This window comes from Octopus sinensis, linkage group LG3, assembly GCF_006345805.1.
Source record: "Octopus sinensis linkage group LG3, ASM634580v1, whole genome shotgun sequence".
NCBI lineage: Eukaryota > Metazoa > Mollusca > Cephalopoda > Octopoda > Octopodidae > Octopus > Octopus sinensis.
In genome coordinates, this window is record NC_042999.1 from 95,812,283 (window position 1) to 95,833,541 (window position 21,259).

At 33.4% G+C, this 21,259-nt stretch overlaps 1 protein-coding gene across 19 annotated transcripts in view; it reads left to right on the forward strand.

The window, feature by feature from the left end:
• The window catches only part of LOC115209155, a 1,103,332-nt gene that overhangs the window by 631,953 nt on the left and 450,120 nt on the right, over positions 1–21,259 (forward strand). For all 19 annotated transcript variants that reach the window (XM_036501160.1, XM_036501159.1, XM_036501162.1 and 16 more), the window contains one exon: positions 8,443–9,703. In XM_036501160.1, coding sequence (XP_036357053.1) covers positions 8,443–9,703 — 1,261 coding nt within the window. The remainder of the gene's footprint in view (positions 1–8,442; positions 9,704–21,259) is intronic.

Here is a 21,259-nt window from a genome sequence, read left to right on the forward strand (position 1 = left end):
ATTGTGTCAATCACTATCTTTCTATCTGAATTTTAAATAGAGAAAATTTGCAGGAAATCATTTTTTCTTTATTTTCATATCCTATATGTAGCAAGAATTTCTAAACAGACAATATTCAATTTTAGCATATTTATTATTTTGAAATGCACTGTTAGGTAACGTTTCATTCAATTGAAATTTATCTTACACATCAGTAATTTATCCTACATACACCATATTTACTCACTGAAATACTAAGGAAGATATAACAAGACATGTACTCTCTCAGGTATTTGAGGTGTGAATTGTTAATTCTATCCAAAAGTGCATCTAAATATAGCATACACAGTATTTTCTCTTCTTAATAATCTCTGTAAAATTTATTACCATAGTTACAGAAAAATATATATTCTCAGGATAGCTAAAGCCTAAATGATATGCTATTACAGTCTAATTAGTAAAGTACTGAGTTCTGATAAGAATGAGAATAATTTTGTTTGCTTTCTCTGAAAATATATTTGTTCCTGTTAAATAGCAAAGAGGAAAAGTGTTATAATAATCTAAGTCAGTGTTTCTCAAGCATTTTTTGCCTGTGGACCCCTTTGATTCCTATTTTATTCTGCTAGACCTCCACAGCCATTCACTGTATATAAAAAAAATCCTATCATATTTTAAAAATTAGAAGTTGTATAAAAAAGATTTAACTGTTTTGTGTATTGTAGACATATAACCAATTTATTGCTCATAAATTTTAACAGCAAAATCTTGTATGGACCCCAGTCAAGAACCACTGATCTAAGTGCTTCACTGCTTTCATTTCTAGCTTAGTATAAACAATACTTTTGAGTTTAAGAATTTGGAATGTTCTTAATACCGATTTTTATGCAGATACTTAAAATTTAATTATCAAATACAAAATCCTTTGAAAAATTATATGTTAAGATTTAAAATTATAATACACTAAAATGCATTGTCATATACCTAAGACTAGTTTATTCTATACATATGGGCACCTGCAGAATATAGAAATGATTATTAATATTATTTATTGAAAGATGGTTTTAAGATGAATAAATTTTTTCGTATTCTTCTACCCATTAACTCCAAGGCTTTTTGCTTAATTTGAATATACAAAACTATAATCTAAAAACGTCTTATACTTTTCAAATATCTCTTATTATAATTGCTATCCAACAATACCCTTAATATTCTCATGATTTTCAAAGATCTATTAATGAAATAAATTGTGTTATAATTTAGTTAGGTCTTCTTATGTGTTTATAAACTATCTATTTTTATTATAGTCTGCATGTGAACAATGCACAATATTAGCTTTTGCACATTGTTTTATTGCTTTACTAATAAACTTTTGTGGAATTTTAATTTATCTTGCAAAATATAATAACCTCTTTTGTTAGTAACATGCAACCAAGCAGCTGGATCAATGTGTACTATTTTAACTCCAGTTCATGTTATTCACAGGGCTTCGTTTTCACCAGTAGGCAGACGAGAACTAGTTTTCTAATAATTTTTTGCTCTGGAACATTTTAGTCTGTTTCTTTTCCATAAGATAAGTGATTTTTGTACTTGAATGGTTTGGAAGTATTGTGAGCTAATAAAATGAAAGTCATAGATGTTAGATATATGTTATCTGAAAATCATGATGCTTCTATTAAAACTGGTTTTAATGTACTGTATTTAATGATATATAAAGCACTTCTTTTCTAAAAATATGCCTCAAAAGTCACTCCAGGTCTTATATGTGAAGTTGAACCTATACTACATGCACCATAAGTTTATGCCTAAAATTGGGACATGTCTAATATATATGTACATCTTTTATGCTATCAAACATGATAAATTTTCATGCACTAGGTTAGGCCACATGGACTGGAGAACTTATTTGATGAAACAATTTGTTACATTGAAGTTATTTTTATCTGTATAATTGTGAAGAATAGTTAATGGAATCTATCTGTAGAACACTGGACAAAATACTTAACAGTATTTAATTAAATCCCTCCAGAGTCAACTTTGTCTTTGACTTTTACATGATTGATAAAATAAGCTACTTACTGGAGTTAGTTTAATTGACTGTACCTTATCCCCATCATTTGTCGCCTTGTATTAGTAACAGAAATCAATAATTAGAAATTAGTATTGAAGAATTTTATATTGGCTGACAAATTGCTCTGTTAAATTTACATTCCATATGCATTATAAAATATCTCTATCTCAAATACATATGTCTCTAATTTATGATCTTCAAGTTTAAAATATAGAGCCACAAAAAAATATGTTTTGATTTTCATATATAGAAAAAAATTGTAGTAAGTTTTATTTTCATATTTTCTGAAGGTTATCCAATTTAGTAGGGCAAAATTTGTGATGGGTAATTTTTAAAGTTGCTTATGGAGCAATAATCACAAGCAGTGGCAAAAGTTGTTGTACCACTTAGTAAACTAGCAAACAATAAGTTTATTAAGTTGGCATTTCTGAACTTTCTTTTTCTGTTGGTTTGGTTTCTTTTTTCCTTTTAAAAATAAAAAGTTTATATTCAACATTTCTGCAAATGCAGTTATTTTAATTTTCACTTGTTTGTATAAATATTTTTATCATGCTTTATAATAATCTTGTTTACATAGTCATGTAAGCTACATCAAATTGAATAAACCTTCTTTAAAATATTTAATAAAGTTCTACGGTAATTTTTTATTTGAATATTTTAGCCAATTTTTGACAATGGTTTTCTTTCATACATAGCATGAATATCGATCTCCCCATTTAAATTTGCATGTAGAAAAGTGATATTTAGCAGTCACTTATATCATGTATTTATGTGATGAGCTGAATACTTTGAAATGGATTAGAGTTTTATTTGTGGCCACAGAAACATTTAAATATAAAGACTACATAGCTTGCAAGTCGATATAGTTGAAATGACTGTCTCTTGGCGCTCAGCCTGTTATTTAGAAGAATGTTATCTTTGGCCCCAGGCCAGTTATGCTTCTAGCATTTTACCATTAACTTTAAAGGAAAAGTTTCTTCTAAATTGCCAGAATTTTATATCAGCAATCAGTTGTATACCTTACCCTGTTTACACATAATCTGTATTTGTAAATTAAAAGGATGAATAAGACAATGATAAAGTCTTTGAATATTGATTTATTATATCATGAATAAAAAGAGAAGTTTGATTATTAACCTATAGTTTCTTTCAGGCCAATTTAATTTCAATATTAATAAACTTTTTAATGATTTAATCAGCTTCTGATATTCCTTTAGCATTGGGAGTGGGGTGGGGGAATTCCATTACAAATTCAGCAAATAGCAATACAATAAATCCTTTTCTATTATTCAAATGCAATCATCTATGTACCAAGAGGGAAACCTCACTAACTCTACTTTTGAACTCAAATTTAAACTAGCTATACCATAACTTATCAAACAAGTTACTCTTTCCACATTAAACTTGCATATAAGTAGCATAAAGCAATTGCCTATAACTTGCATCTGTGATGTTACGTTTAATTTACAGTTCACCTTTAAAAGATTAAATGTTTTCATCCAGTATCTTTTAAAGCATATTGTTAAGCCATTTGATTACAAACCATAAGTTTAAAGTTACTTATAATCATTGAAAAATATCCATTTTCAAGTGAGCTACATTGTTTTCTTGAGTTTGTCTTTCTGAAAATTTATTCCATTCTTCTGTAGTATGTCTATTTCCTATTGAGAGAAAACTGTAGATAAAAACTTGCACTGTAGAAACATCCAGATTATCAAAGATTATTCCACTATTGAATGTAAAATGGATGTTACAATTTTTTAAACATAGTATGTTTGTATTTCTGAACACAACTTACTACACTCTTATAGTTTATCAAGGAGAGTAGACTAGAATGTCTTCCCTTTGCTGTTTCCAGGTAAGCATGAAATCAAAATCTTTTAGTGGTGACACCTTTAGAATTTTAACTTTTATACTTTTTTGAAAAGTAAGTTAAGTAAAATGAGTATGATTAAGAATCAAAACAAAATCAAATAAGATCAAAATTCAGCTCACTATTCGCTACTCTTTGCAGCTCATCGCTATATTTGATGTTACGCAAAACAATATATTGCCAATATATTTTCTAGTATGCACCATATCTTTATTACCTTAAACTAGTGACTTCAAAATAGTAGCTTCTTTTCAATAAGCATTTGTTTTTTTGTTTTTATTTATTATTTTTTATAAAGCTGAGATATAACCATTTGAATCTGTTCAAATCAGTACTTATTTTGATCAATCTTAGTAAGATGATGGACAGTTTCTTCTTTTTAATTTTCCATCTTATTTGCATTTCTATAGAAAAAATATCAACTTTTAGTTATTTGAAGAATTATAGTAACTGGATATACAAAAAATGATAAATAAAAGCTCTTTAGATTAAATAATTTACTTTCCTTATTTATGATGTGCTATGTCAAGTTAAAACATATCAGAAAAAGAAGATAAGGTCTCACCTGTTAGGATCAAATAGCAGATAAATCTGGTGTCCTCAGAAGTATTGGATCTTAAGTATTATGGTACCATGGTCTCATTTGTAGGTAGTTTTGATTAGTTCTGGTGAATCATTAATATTATAGTCTTAAAATTGCAGTCTGTCTATTAACCCACCAGCTATCATTGTCACCATCACTAAGGAGCTATCATTGTCACCATCATAAGGAGGAGGATAACCTCCTCCTTATTTCCTCCTCATTGTTTTACAAATTCATCCCCATGTTGGCATGAACTGGACAAGTTGTCATGATCCAAATACTTATTTGGAATTACTATCTCCATAGATAGTTTAGGGAGCATATGTTACTCTTAATGTTTCATTTCTAGATTAGTTTCTACAGCATGGTGCATTTTCTACTACCAGCAACTTCAAACAATATACTGGTTATATTTCATGACACCAGCACTAGAGAGATTGCCTTGCTCCTAGCAAACCCAAAGAGCCCTCTCAACCCTATGTTATTTCATTTGTTCCTTCACTTGCACTGGAGGAGTGATCTTGTTCAAAATGAGTAAATAGAGCCCCACTCCTTTTGCATTGTCTTTGTTTCTTCCTTTCTTTCCCAAATAATTGAGAGTGCAGAAAGAAACATTTTTCCATCACATCACTAGTGATGGTTATGTAGGTAGTGAAGTGGAAGGGGGAGAAAGTAATAGAACCAGAGTAGTGTGAGCAACAGGGTTATAGAAGAGAGAGAGTAATGGACAATAATCAGATTAGAGTGAAAGGGTGACAGGAGATGGAGCAACTGAAGAGGAACAGAGTAAATTGAAGGGAGGGTACTAAAAAACAAAAGATGGAGAGAATGATAGAATAAGACTAAGATAATAAAATTGAGCAAATAAGGAGAGTAAGACAGAGTGATCAAAGGGTAAGAGACCGTGTAGAAGAAAAACACAATGATGAAAAAGGGAATAAATGGCAGAAAGGGTAGATTGATGGGAAAGAGAGAATGATTGATAAGAAAGTTGTGAAGAGAGGGAGTACAGTAGATGGTTGATGGCAAAAAGCTTTAAAAATTATAGAAATGGGCGAGAGACCTAAATGTACTTATTAAACATCCTGACTTCCATTCTAATTAGGATTTTTATGCCTGTTTTATTTTTGTCTTTTTTATATGCTAATATGTGTTAAGCAGGTCTTTTACTCAATATTTTACCACTTATCATAGACCTTTAACAACTTCTTTGTGAGATTTGGCCTTTTTGACATACATCTTCACTACTTCTTCCCATGCATTCCTTGGTCTCCCTCCTCCACACATTCTATTCACTTAGAAAACTTGGCTCTCTTTTATGCAGCTATCTCCCACATACATCACAAATATTCATTTGTATTCCAGCATTTATATATTTCCAGTAGATTCCTTTCTTCCCAGACTTCACAAACCCTCTGCAGTAATGACCCACATTTTACTATCATATAATATTGCATTTCTTTGATTGAAGAATAGATTCTATGATATGCAAGCATGATACAATTTACTTTCCGAGAGGTAAATACTTTGTTACCAGCTCCTTGAACTTTTCACCTAATTTTTGCTTTAATAACTGTTTTTAGAAAATTTGCCTCCCTTTCTTATTAGGTCACCTAGGTAAAAAAAAGTCTATCAGCTACTTCTAAGAACCCTTCTGGGTATTTGAAGAAATCTGTATATGTATATTTATTTACTACTAACCACTATTGTACATTTGCCACATATATAGTACACCTCTCTCAGCTTGCCTATGATCCTAGTACACCCATCATGCATACATGGTATATACTTGATATACCATAAAGAAAATCAACATATTTTTTTTCTGCATACCCACTTTCCCCACAAGCTGTAGGGGTCCTGTCTTCTTTCATATTAATTCAAACATTTTTTTCTTTCTTGGGTTTACTTTGAGATATTTTGAGTTGAGGCTTTGTTTCTATATTTGAAATTTCTTTGGCATTTGGGAGTTTCCACAGACAGCTGATTTTAAATTCCTCTCTTTAAGGGCTAATAAAATATAATTAACAAGAGGAGGATGAGAGTTGAATCCCAGTGGATGTTTACCTGTATGATAAATCCATTGTTGATCTCATTTCCAACTCTTACCTTGCTGAAAGCATCTATCTACAATGGCTTGAAAGGTTATTCTCAGTTATTCATCTACATATAGTTTTCATAGAAACAACCTGATTATAGAGCATTATACTCTATCAAAGGTTTTCTTGGTCAACAATTGCTAGGTAGAGTGATTTAAGTATTTTTTTGTAATTGTCTCACTAGGAAGAGGGCACCAATGGTGCTCTAACCAGGTACAAACCAAAACTAGATCTTGTCCAATATTCTATATATGCAAAATGAAGCAAATAGTAACATTCAGTATTATAATTTTAAAAAATGAATTAGAATATATGGAATCACTCAATAAATATTTCATTACATTTACTTATTTTTCTAACTTCAGAACTGTAACATTTAGCAATTGAAGTTTCAGTATCAGAAAGAAAATAAAACTTGAGAGTCTGTAGTATGAATTTTCCCATCATTACATTACTCCCATCATCGTTGTCACTACTGTTCATCTCCCTGGTGCAGCCTACCAGCTGACCAGTTTTCAGTCAAACCATCCAACCCATGCCAGCATGGAAGGTGGATGTTAAACAATGATGATAATGATAATGAAAATAACTTTAAAAAAGAATACTAAAACTAAAATTTGCAACCAAAATCTCAACATTGTTAAATGAATGTTTGAAGTGATTAAATTACTTTGGTTCCCAAATAAATGTTATTACAAAAATATTTCATTGTATTAAAAAACTTTCTAACTCTGAAAGTTTTCATTTTGTACCATAAGTTTAGAAATGATATAAATCTTTATTTCATGTTGCAGTATATTTTTAGTGGCACTAATCTATTTCTGTCACATGTTCCTTGTTTGTAATAAAGAATTTTTTCTCATGTCAACTTGTTTTCTTTTAAGAGAAATTTTTCTTAAACAGATTTGTTTCTTTGTTTCTATTCACTTTTGCTTTGTTTAAATATCTATTTTCTGTGGACAATTATTAGATTTTTTAATATCATTACTTTGATACTTAAAGCTATCATATCTTCTATGGTATCATTTATTATTAAATATCATTTAAACAATAAACAATAGTTACCACTTATTACATATCTTTTAAGAATATGTTAGTCTATTTTAGAATTTAGCTTTGATCCATTATTTCATTATTGTTCATTTCTTGTTTTATTCAAAATGAAGGCTTAAATTTCACATTAAACAATAGAGTACAAATTCTATAGAAATTAAAATGAGTTTGAGGATTTTTTTTCTAAATATGTATTCTCTGATTGTATCAAGAGGTTATGACTGAATCATTTTAATATATTATGCTAAGATCTTTTGACATAAAAATAAGATTTGGTGTCAAGTATATGCTTTCCCATTAATGAAATATGTCAAAAGATAACCTAATTGTTTTACATTATTTCTTTCAAATATTTATAAATATAAATTTATTTTCTATTGAAGATGATTTAGTTAATTATAATGTAGCCTTTCTATATAAGGAAGTCAAAACATATGAAATAGAAAAATGCAGCTTAAGTTTTCTAAAAGTGAATTGTGTTTTATGTGTTTATGCATATGTGTGTGATCATGCACGTGTGTGTGGAACATGATAAAATAATGATAGATAGATAGATCGATAGAGAAAGAGAGAGAGACTGATATGCACATTTTGATTTTTACACTACCTATTTGTGGCTAAAATATTGAGATTCTTTCAAAACCTACAACTACCATATACCCAATACAAGTATTGCATAAGTGTGAAATATATAATGAATTTACAGTTCCAATATTTTATTTAAATTATTGTTGCTATAATTGTTTACTGACAATTTTCTTTTTCTTTTTTCTTTTCCCTTTTACAGCAGAGGCCACAGGCAAAGTTCTCATCAGTTTCCTCTCCAAATTCACCTGTTGCTCAGTCACGACGAGTAATTTCTTCTCCATTGACCCTGGCCTCCGATGTTAATGCACAAGGCTATGCTTCTGATTCTGATGTTGTGGACTCACATGACTCCCAGTGCTGCCCTCCTTCCTCCTCCGACGTAGGTGTTCTCAATGAGGCTGCGACCATGCCCAGGATGAAGCACCGCGAGGTGCATGATTCACGTTCACTTCATCGGCCTGCACTATCAAAGCCTGCATCTGATGTGTCAGTTTATGATAATGTATCATCGTCTCCTGCCCGTCGATCATTGGCTGAAACTGATAGTGCATCCCACACAATGCGACGATCTGATTCGCCAGCTTCCATGTCCAAACTCACTGAAAGCACGGCAAATGAAGAAAGCAAGGAACGACCCAATTTGGTTACTCTTTCGGAATCCCCCAAGAAAGGGAGTAGTCATTCTGAACCAGAAACTCCGGAAACATGTACAACTTTTGGACGGGATTTAGCTTGCTCGCCAAAAGATAATAAAATGGTGGAAACAGTCAAGATGGAAACGGCGTTTGTCGGGGATATTTTCAAAAATCAATCACCTTCATCCAATTCCAGAGGGGGTGCGGGGTATTCGGCCCCTGCAGCTTCAAGTTCTAGTTCTGCTGTAAGGGCTTCAGCTCCAGCGTCTGGTGGAAAAGGACATGGACGTACCCACCCATCTACGTCCGAATCCCCAGAGTCGGAGTGGCCATCCCCACCTGAGCCTCTGACCCCGCAGACGCCCAACGTCCCCTTTGACAATATAGACTTTGACAGTGATTCGCTGAGGCGGATGCTTCGATCACTCCCAGTGTCCCCTATTGAAAAGGAAGACAACGATCAAGGGTTCCATGAAGATCCCTATATAGATAATAGAGGACAAACACACCACCGACGTTATCCTTCGGTGTCAAGAACAAAGAGTCTTAACAGTTATGATCGGGGTGGTTCTTCAAAGCCATCGGTGCCGCACCAACCATATTCTGTTGGGTACCCTTGCAGAGATGACTCATTTGTATCAATGCTCAAGAACACAGATCTGCCAAAATCTAAACAGGCAAAAATGCTTGTGGAATACGAACTTCATTTACGAAACAAGTGTGCCCGTGACAGTTATCCAGATAGTGGTATTGGAGGGGTTGCATCAGAAACTACTGGTTCATTATGGTCAGGGGATAGCAGCAAATCAGCTGGAGCAAACAAAGGTAAGCACATTGCTTTTACTTTATTCTATTTTGAGACAAAAATCCAGAAAATCAACTTTTAAAATACCTCGATTTCTTTTAAATGTCTAAACAGATTTTTGATGATTTGTTAGGTTATAATTTTTCAGCTTATTGACTTCATCTGTAGAATGAAATTTTTCTTTTAAATTTAGATCTATACTACATTTCAACCACAAAACATTGCAATTTCTTTAAGCACTCTTATTTTCAGATTATCCTATTCACATTACACTGTCTTTGATGATTATTGCAATTTCTTTGTCAAAAATTTAACTAAAATCATGAAATTTGCAAACATTTGTAATGAGGCAGTATGGCCAAATGGGTTAAAAGTTTCTTTCACAATCATGAAGTCCCAATATCGTGGAAAACTGTCTTTCAGCATAATTTCAGGGTGAGCCAAACATTGTGTTTAAAATGGATAAAAACAAACTGTGTGGAAGTCTGTCAGTTAAATTATACCTTTTCAGTTATTATTTGTATATTCTTTGTGTCAAATATAATATCTTTCCTCCTCTTCAATTTATTTCTGTTTTAAAAGTAAACTTAGCTTATATTTTATTTTAACTATAGATTATGTCTTGTTATATTAGTCTTGGATTTCAGTTTGCTTTTCATCCTCTATAGGTTGATTAATAAAGTAACAGTGGAGTGCTGAGGTTGATTCTTCTTTTCCATTCCCCTCTCACTCTCTGAATTACACACACACACAGATGCATTATGATAAGAAATTGTGCATGTGCTCTTGAGAAGCTTTCTTACAAGATTATTCTATATATCTGTCTTCAGCTTCAATTACTTTTTCAAAGCAGAACCAGAATCATTGAGATACCTGCACTAAATGGTACTTATTTATTTCAGGCATCACTTGCATAATGGCAGCCTTCAGTAAAATTATGGTATTATGAGGATATCAGTTAGTCCCCCTTTCAATATTGTTCCAAATGTAGTAATCCAAGGGATTTAAATCTGGCAACTTTGGAGGACACAAGTTTAGTGTTACATTATCATAAAGATTGTCTGACATCCATTCTTGAGATATGTGGTTTTTGTGAAAAGGTGCTGAGTTTTGTTGAAGTACATATATGGCCTACCACTGCATATTTCATCCATCCTGGGATTAACAACTGTCTTCAGTACTTCCACATATCCAGCAGTATTAATTCTAAGACTGGTGGAAAGATGTGAGGTGACATGACCTCACCACTCCTAAAACTATCACAATTGATGGAAACTTAGTGTGCATTACTCTGGAGATATCTGAAGGATCTGCCTGTAACCATCTATCATTTATCCTGTTAGATTTTTGGTCTTAATTGAAGCTTTTCTCATTAGAGAAGAACTAATGTGTCATGTTCATGAGCATTTTTATCTTAAGTAACCGCTTGGCATAGATCAAACAGTTTTCCCATGTCTTTTCAGATATTAATTGGTCTCTTCTCAGCACATAAGCCTTGTACTGAATATCCTTAAGTACTGCAGTTCTAATAGTCTACTGCAACACATGAACCTCTTTGGCGATGGCAGCCATTGATTTTTCAGGAATTCCTACCAGTAATGTTTTGAGCCTGTTGATTTGAAGGGTGTAATATACTGATAATTAAGTGGATACAGATAATGTTCACATTTTGTATATATTATTAGTTATATGTCCATTAGTCAGAAATAAAAGCACACACGATATAAATATTAGAGTGGATATATTTTCATTTCATCATGACATATTTTAGTCTTTATAACAGTCAAAAGTAAAAGAAAACTGAATATAAAGTAAATGAAAGAATATTGTTTTGTGACAATGGTTAGCACATAACCAGCAGAAACATTCTGATCAGTCATATACCAAAACCAATAGTATATTGTTTGATGTCTGATCTCTCTCTCTCATGCGCGCACACACACACACATACACACACACAGGGTGCAGTGGGTAAATTGTTGCCATTTTATATTTTTAATTTTACACATTGTTTTTGATTTTGTTGACTGCACAATATAGTAGGGTCAATTGGGCATTGTCTGTGAGAAAAACAGCACCACAATGCAATTCACTCTGCCAGAAATTTCAGAACAGCATGCTGAACTTTTTGGCATTCATGCCAGAAGCTCCAATATGAACATTTCACAGTGTATGAGTGTCAATCTGAAGACCATGCAATCTCAGGACATGTACCGTGAGTAATAAAACTCAAAATCCAGTCATCATCATGCTGTTTGGAATGATCACCAGTGATGGTGATGTTATGCCTCTATTCATCTTCCCACACAGTCTCAGATTCAACACGGAGGCCTACATGTAGTGCCTGGAGGAGGTAGTGCTGCCCTGGGTCAAGAGGGTGGCTGCTGAAAGACCCTATGTCTGGCAACAGGACTCTGCACCATGCCACACAAGCAGGAGAACCCAGTCATGGCTGTTAGACAATTTCTGCAACCACATCACCCCTAACATCTAGCCACCTAATTCCCCAGACTGCAACCCCCTTGATTATTATGTGTAAGATAAACTGAAGGCAAGGCTTATGGCAACATTCACCAAATTAAACAAGGAGACAATTCAGAAGAGTTGCTGGAGATTCCGAAGTCATCTGGAGGCTGTGGTTGAAGCCAATGGCAATTTTATGGAGTAAATTTACTCTTCAGTATTTCAGTTATGTAATCTTGGTAAACATATCTGTTAAAATGAGATGTCATTGTTATTTTCATTTTTGTGTAATTTAGGTGACAGTTTATTCATAACACTCTGTATATTGAATTAAAAGCAACTCTAGGAATGTAAATATTATTGGTTGCCCATACATCATGTATGTGTTTTGTTTATATGTCAAACTTTATGCAAAATAGCATCTAGAGAAAGCTCACTACATGACACTGAGTATTAAAAAAATACCAAATGCCCCAGACCAAGTGATACAACTCACACTGAATGACCAAGAATGGTAAATACTAATATTTTGCCATTGTTGTCACTTATCAATACCATGTACTCAGATCATCTCAAAATGAAAGAAATCACTGGTCTGGAACTTACATGAAAATAGAGTGAAGTCTATTTGCTAATGTGCTGTGGCATAACACATGTAAAATAAAATGAAATTATGAATTAAAAGCAAAAAAAGCCAGTATGCTTCGCTGGATAAGCAATGTCAGTGTGCATTTTCGACAGAGTGTGAGCATCTTGAGAGTAAAGTTAAACATAAGAGGTATCAGATATGGTGTGCAAGAGAGACAACTGCACTTGTATGGTTATGTGATGCATATGGATGAAGACAGTTGTGTAAAGAAGTGCTAATCTCTAACTGTGGATAGGACCTGTGGTAGAGGTAGACCTAAGAAGACATGGGATCCACTGGTGAAGCATGGCCTTCAAACTTTGAACCTCACAGAGGCAATGACTAGTGACCGAGATCTTTGGTGGTGTGCTCTGTTTAAGAGGACCCATCAAGCCAGGTGCATCTGTGCTAGTGGCACGTAAAAAAAATCAACCTCTGAATATTGGGCCTCACCAAGGCAAAGTGGCTGAGTACCCTTCGAGTGTTGGGCCTGATGGTTCTTTTTGAGCATGGTCTCATGGAGGTGAGATGGCTGTGTTCTTTTTGAGTGGGCCTCATGGAGGTGAGGTGGCTGAGTTCCTTTCAAGCAGACCTCATGGAGGTGAGGTAGCTGAGTTCCTTTCAAGCAGACCTCATGAAGGTGAGGTGGCTGATTTCCTTTTGAATAGGCCTCACAGAGGCAAGGTGGTTGAGTTCCATTTGAGGATTGGGCCTCATGAAGGCAAAATGGCTGAGCTCCTTTTGAGTGTTGGGCTTCACAGAGGCAATGACCAAGACCTTTGACCTTATGTCATACTTAAGAAGAAGACTCATCAAGCCATGCAAAATTGCAGTCATGGCAGATACTGGTGTCACACAAATGGCACCTGTGCTGGTGGCACGTAAAAGCACCCATTATTCCCTCGAAGTGGTTGGTGTAAGGAAGGGTATCCAACTGTAGAAAACCCTGCCAAATCAGACTGGATCCTGGCACAGTCTTGCCAGCATATCAGCTCAGTGAAACCGTCCAACCCATGCCAGCATAGACAATGGACATTAAATGATGATGATATATGTATTATTATTATTGTTCATTATTTACATTTGACGGATATTTGTCCTCCCCAAGACACCTGATGAAGGCTGGAGGATATAATCAGCCAAAACATTGTTAACAACAAATACCATGTAACTGTAAATAATGTAAATAATGTCTCATCTCTTAAATATAGAACTGCATTATTATTGTTGTTGTTGTTATTCTTTTTATTATTATTATAATTATTGTTGTTTTTGCTGTTGTTTACTCTTAATCTGCATATTTGCTGCAATCACTTAGGGCAAGTGAAGGATAAGAGGTGTTACAGTATGACTGAAGGCTTAGGGAGGGGAAAAGGCAGGGGCAGTAGCGAAGTAACTCATTGTAATACAACACAGACATTTAAATTGATAAGGTTTTTCTAAGGACATGGGCAGATATTGTCAGCACAATCTTTTGGATTTCTCTAAGACATGATTCTCCTGGGATGTTGTCTAGATGTTTCTGATATCATTTTTTATCATACCTAGGCACCTACAATAACAGGAATAGTTCTTGCTTTAAAATGCCACATCTTTTGTATTTCAATTTCCAGGTCCTAATATGTTGTTTTGCAAACAACTTGCACAATCAAGTGCTACCAGTTGAGAGCTCCACATACCAGAAGCCAGCAAGTGTATGAGGTCATCAGGAGAGAATGCATGCTGTTTCAGGGCCTACCTCTCAATAGCATCAATGCACACTCGCCCCCTCACTGATATGAGGCCCTGGTTATCGAATAAAGTTCAATATTCTTCTAGCCTTCACTCATCATCTCTTTTTAACCAAATCCAGTGGCTAGCCTTTTCCACTGTAGTTTAGACATCGGTCATGGGGGTATTTACTTTACAATGAGTTCGGCCTAATGATAACACTGTGTCCAACAAGTCCTCTACATTTGACTTCATTTGGAAAATTCTCTGCTTTCCAGCTTGCATTTTCACATGAGATGCCATCACCTCCTGGGGCATTCTTTTCTCTAGCTTTTCTCATGAAATCATTCACCTCTTTCTTACTGATGTCACCAATTTGAAATTCAATATCAGGTTCTAAGAGATGCTTTAGCCCATTTAGAGGTGGCAGTGGCTGGTTATGGTGTAGATCCACACTTTCCTTTCACTAACTGGATATTATCTTTCACTCCAAAAAATTCCTTTCCTGTATCACATATTGAGCTTGTTAACTTTCCCAGTTTCTCCACTGTAGATCCTGTCATTCTATAAAGAGCTCGACATAACTTTTCAAACTCTTTATATTTTCCTTTCTCATTAGCAGCAGGCCTCAGAACCCTCGGTTTCCTCCGAGTACTCTCTGATGCACCAGTTTCAAAACCTGCAGTTTCCTGTTGGGAAGAGGTCTTTGCTGTAGCAGTTATTGATCTGCTGTGGTTTGAATCCAGGGATGATTTGCCATGTGTTTTACAATCAGATAATCCCCACTGCTCGGTCCTCCTCTTACTAGTCTTACCCTGATGTATCTTCAAGCCTCAGCACTGCTGTATTTACTAATCAAATAATTTGTCAAATTCCTTTACAGATATATTTTTATCATCAGGAACAGTTATATCTATTAGTCTACAAGTATTTTCTTCTGTGTCTTTAATAATTATGTCTGGTCAATTAGCCTGGCTCATTCTGTTGGTATTGACTGGAAAATCCTAGAGGACAGTGATATTTTTATCTTCATGACTGGTTCAGGATGATGTTCATACAAGTAAGCTGATTTTGTAGTGTTTACATATTTTCCAATGTAAATACTGTCCTACCCTTTTGTGGCGATTTTTGTATTCATTCAGTGTCAGCCCAGGGCATCCCAAAACGAGGTGGTCCATTGTTTCATCAAATGTATCACAGAATCTGCATTTTAGATTACTACCATTTTGAAGAACATTAGCCTAGTAGTTTCTAGTTAGGAAGCATTGATCTTATGCTGCCAATATGAAACCTTCATTTTCTGCTTTCAGTCCTGAACTTCTCATTCACTGATAGGTTGTTACTTGGTTCACATCAGCATTTTGACTTTGAAGAATATACTGTCCATGCAGGAGCTTCTGGCTCTACCTTTTCTCAATTTGTTTCTGTCTGTTCTTTTTTGCAGTCTGCTTGATTCATGTTGATTGCTTGGTGACAATGGTTTCTGGTTCTTCATCTAATTCAGGCTTAATGCCAAATTCTCTTGAATTTACAAGCTTCTTAGGCAAAATGCTTAGCAGCATTTCTTCTGTCTCATGCTTTGAGTTCAAATTCTGCCGAGGTCAACTTTGCCTTTCATCCTTTCAGGGTCAATAAAATAAGTACGAGTCAAGCACTGGGGTCAATGCAATTGACTTACCCACTCCCCAAAATTATTGGCCTTGTGCTAAAATGTGAAATTATTATTTAAAACAGTTTGATTTGACCCCATGTGACTTAAAGTTTCATAGGCTTCTTACAACAAGCTAGCTCATCAAGCTCAGTCAACATATATGTGTGTGTGTATTTCCCAGCCAATAATTATAAAAATGAAGCCATAATGATATCACCTGCCTCACTAGCTTTTATATTTATTCATATTTGATCACCTCTGCTAAGATGTTGCTCCACAGTAATACCTTTATCAAGACTGATTGATTAACTCCATAGTATGTTATTTCTAAGCCTACCTCTATAGAATATCATCTGAATATTCACACATATCTTGATTTTATCACAACACCCAACTCTTGTTAAAGAAGCTCTGATGTCTTTGGTTTTATTTAAAATCTCATAACAGTTATATTAACCTTGTAGTTGATGCAAGGTATATTATAGTACTAATTGGTAGAACCTGATTATACATCAAAATAAATTTAAGATGTAAGTGGTCTCACATCAACCAAATTTCTTATAAACATAACAAAGTTTAGAATATCCCAACCTTAATAGACTAAATTTGATCAGAATTAATGTGTGCAATAAAAAATTGAGGATAGTGTTGCTTTTGGAGAAACAAATAGGCTGACATAAACAGTTTGTATTACATTGAGTAAAAGTGGAATCTTTATTTCTTAATTCAAGTACCTAATCATACAAAGGTAATGATGACAGGAAAATAGTTGAAGTACTGAATCCCCTTTAAATCCAAAGTGAATCTGGTTTCTTTCATCTTTTTGACACTAAGCTATTTGATTTTGACTTTTGGCTTCCTTTGCAAGAAAGTTTTTAAAATGTACTCTTAAGACAACTTATCTTGAGAGTTAACCATGTATTGAAATGTCACTTAATACTTGGAACAATGTAAAAATTATTTCAGAAGACCTATAAAATAAAAGGGGGAATAAAATAAATAGGAAAGCTGGCAAAACAGACTAACAAACTGACAAATGTAAAGTGTTAAATATATGTTGGAGGAGATGGGAATGAACTGGATAGATTCAATTCAATGATGGCAAGAATGAGTTGAACAGTTACTCCAGTTGTGAAGTGTCAGCAAGAGATATAAAAGCAGTTAATTTCTATGAAACAGGCTCTTGAACTGTCAGATAATGTAGCAGAATAGCAAAATCCTACAGCTTGCAGTGAAAGTAATCAACACACAAATAAAGAAACAAAATCGACCAAGTTATCAAAGCTTTGTGAATAATGATTATACATGAAAACTTGTTATTTTTTTGTTGTCAGAAGAGTTGTGGTTGGTGTGTGTGTGTGTGTGTGTGCATGCTTGTATTTGTGTTTGCATGTGCATGTATGCAGCTAGGGAAAAAATATTTTTAAAGAAGTGAAGAAAGTAAAGTATGTAGATGAATGCTTAATTATAATTTTTATTTGATACATAAAGCAGTGATGAAAAGCATAAGTGTTTGTAGATCAAATTGATAAAAATAATAACATAGAGAGGTTGAAAGCAATAATAAGCCCAATGTATCTTCATTTGGAGTTTATTGGCTTAGTTTGTACTGCTAATATCTCCATCGTGACATGATAATTTACTCACTCAAGATAGTTCTTCAATGAAAGAAACAATTTTACCAATAATCTAAGTAGTATTAAAACTAAATCCAAACATGTTTAAGTACACACTCGTTATAATGACCAAAAATTATAGAAATAAATATAATATATAAGACAGCTATTTCTTGCAGTTATTCTTGCTGATTGGAGTAGGACACAAATGTAATTCTTAGTGTGCACATCACATTTTGCCACATACAAAAATATAACACGATAAATATTAGCATATTAAAAATTTCCAATACATACATTTTTCTCTCAGCTGATACTATATATATGTGCATTCATACATACTCATAAAAATACATATATAATGTCCTTGATTCTTTAAAATAATTAATTATTATACCATTGCCTAAACAGTCAGTTGTAATGATTATTCTCCTGAACTCATCTCCTGCATAATGAAATAATTTTGGAGAACATTCCTGATGTGCATAAGAACCAGTGTTTGCCACCACTAGTCTGTCTTTTATGCAAATAGTTCCATGGAAGATGCAATGTTGACTGCACTATGATACCTGCAAAGAACAGATATCAAAGTGCTGTTTTCTGACTTTAGCCCTTCATTCAACACTATCATAACTATCTTGTTGGCTCTGGAATTTCAAGATCCAAATTTGAGTTTTTCATCTCCCTATCTGTTACTTTTAGCATCGGTGTGTCAAAGAGACATGTACTGCCCCCACCTCTTTTTGGAGTCATGTAAAAAGTGCTGAGCCATTCATTTTACTGCTCTAAAAACTATAAAGTGTGAAGGTAACACCAGTATAATAGTTTTGATAAATGGCTTGTAAAGAATCAGTACAGAGATAGAGATATTGACTAATGAAATATACCTGGCATTCGATTCCATAACAGTGGTTCTCATTTTATGACTATATATGTTCAAAATTCTACAACAACTTCACATTTATATGAATGATAGTAATGGCAAAGGAGTTCCCAGATTCAGACTCCTTGACATCCTGATTATTTCTCCAGATTATACAAAATGTTTCTGTGTATAAAACAGTTTGTGTGAGACATTATAAGTGTAAGGATGTAGTGAAACTGTTAATCTTAGAATGGTTTTCATGATACGAAAAGTCATGGCAAACTAACATACATCAGTTTCTACTTTTAACTGAATTGTATCTTATGTATCTTACCATTTCCCAGATTATCTTTAATTCCATAATTGACAATACATGTTACATAGTTCTATAGATCCTTTAATCCTTTATTCATGCAAAATACAGTTCACGTTAAAAGTACAAGTGTGTAAGTAACTGCAAAACAGACATCTATATATTAACATGAAAGATTAACAAGCATGTCAAAGTGAAATAAGAATTCTCCAGATTTGGCTCATCTGTCTTTTCCCCAAATTACTTCTTAACTTCATCTCATTTATGACCAAGTCAGTATTTAAGTAATGGTTTATTTAAGAGATACTTCTGTGAATGATGGACAAATATAATTGGTAAACTGATTTCATATTCTTCAACTCGCAGTAAATCTTACTTCCCAAGATAATAAAAATAGATTGTTGTATGTTTAAATTCAAGTAAATGTTAAATTTCAGCTTAATAAATTGTTGCATCTTGTTTGTACTAGTAGTACCAAAGCTATTAATGCAGGAAATTTCTTCTGCTGTATTCTATAGACAAATATACCTAACATGCAAAACAGCTGCAACTATACTGAGCTGTTTACAGAAGATGCATCTTTTAACAAATTCCTTCAGTCTGTTCAGAAAGCAGCTTCAATTTTGAATAGGCCATGCTTGAATGCATTGTTGCTTTCAGACAATGTATTATATCAATTTGTAGTGGAAGTCAGTTTTCTATATCTGTCAACAGCTTGTGTTCAACATAAAAGATATGTGAAATTCTTACATCTTATTTTAGCAATTAGTTCATGTTTAGTTATTGCTTTCTTTAACTATCTATTATACTTGGTTGCCTTAATCTTTAAAGGTAAAATAGCATGATTTTTATATTTATTTTGCAGTGTTGAATCATAGAAAAAAATTGAAGTTTAAAATGGTTAGAATAGTTATCAAATTGTTTAACAAGTTATGTAATGCTAGTAATAATTGAGGTTAGATGTGATAGAAGCAGACCAGATGAAAAAATATAACATTAAACCTTGCAAATAAGATTATAAAGAATTGATTCATGTGAAGCGTGTAAAGTTTGATATGAGAAAATGGAAAACACCTGAAATCATTTTAAAATATTGATAAATTAATTTGAAAACAAACGTTGTATAATTATAAATATCTACTTTAAAAAGCATAAAATGCTTTGTACTCATTTACACGAAGCTTGTGATTTAGTCTGAAAAAACTGGAATCCTTGCAGCAACCTTAGAGTTGGCATTAAAATGTTTTATATACTTAACTCATTATCAAACATTGTGCAATTGACCATAGATCAAAAACAATATTTTACCAACTAGTGTACTAATATTTTTCTGCTACACATTACAACCAAATCAGCATCAGTCAACAATTCTACCCCTATTTTGTGCTGCAGCATTTTTTTTTTTAATCAGTTCTTAATTTCTACTCCTATTATTCTTGCTGACTACAATGTTACAAACTGAAGATCTCACCCGCTATATTATATTGTATGTTGATATATAAATGATTTCTTTTAAATTATTTGTCACTCTATCTTAGAAATATGATCAATGCAAAATTCCTTTGTTGAATTGACAGTAGAGTTTACTTGTAAACATTGAATTACATCAAAGATAGTAAGCTTTATTGGCATTTGCTCAAAAGGAATTTTCATCCATAAAAACTGATGCATACATAGGGCTGTGAATGTGTTTTTGCATGCCTGCTGTGCATTAATATATTAGTTTGTATCTCTCTCTCTCGCCCATGCACCTCTCTTCTCTCTCTTGCCCCATGTCTTTCTCATTGCTGCCCTCTCTCTCACTACCTGTGGGTTTACATATAATTTTATTGAAATAAATGCTAGACCTCACTAATTTTGACATGATTATGTACCCACTGTCTGACTTGAAGCCCATATAAAACAACCTAGAATACTAATATAAAAGCAAATCAGAAATCATTTGGGCAAACACTCTGTTGCTACTTCTAGTGATGCTGTATTTTTAGTCATGTCAACACCCAGCTGTTGAAAAATATTTAGCCATTCCCAAGTGCACTTTTAACTTACAGCTCAGTTGATCATTAATACGTGTGTGTACTTTCTCTCTCCCTCTCTCTCCCCTCATGCAGGCTCATATGGATATATATATATGTCTTATCTAATGTGCAGCCAAATGCTGACAAACTATCAATAAATAGTTATATATATTTATGAATTAATCAATACATTTATTTAAACACTTTCAAATGTTTTTCTTTTCCTTCTATAACAATTGGTAGCTAATGAATATCTTAGATGAATTTCTGCACAGCAACATAATAAACCAGAAAAGATTATTAATTTTAAGT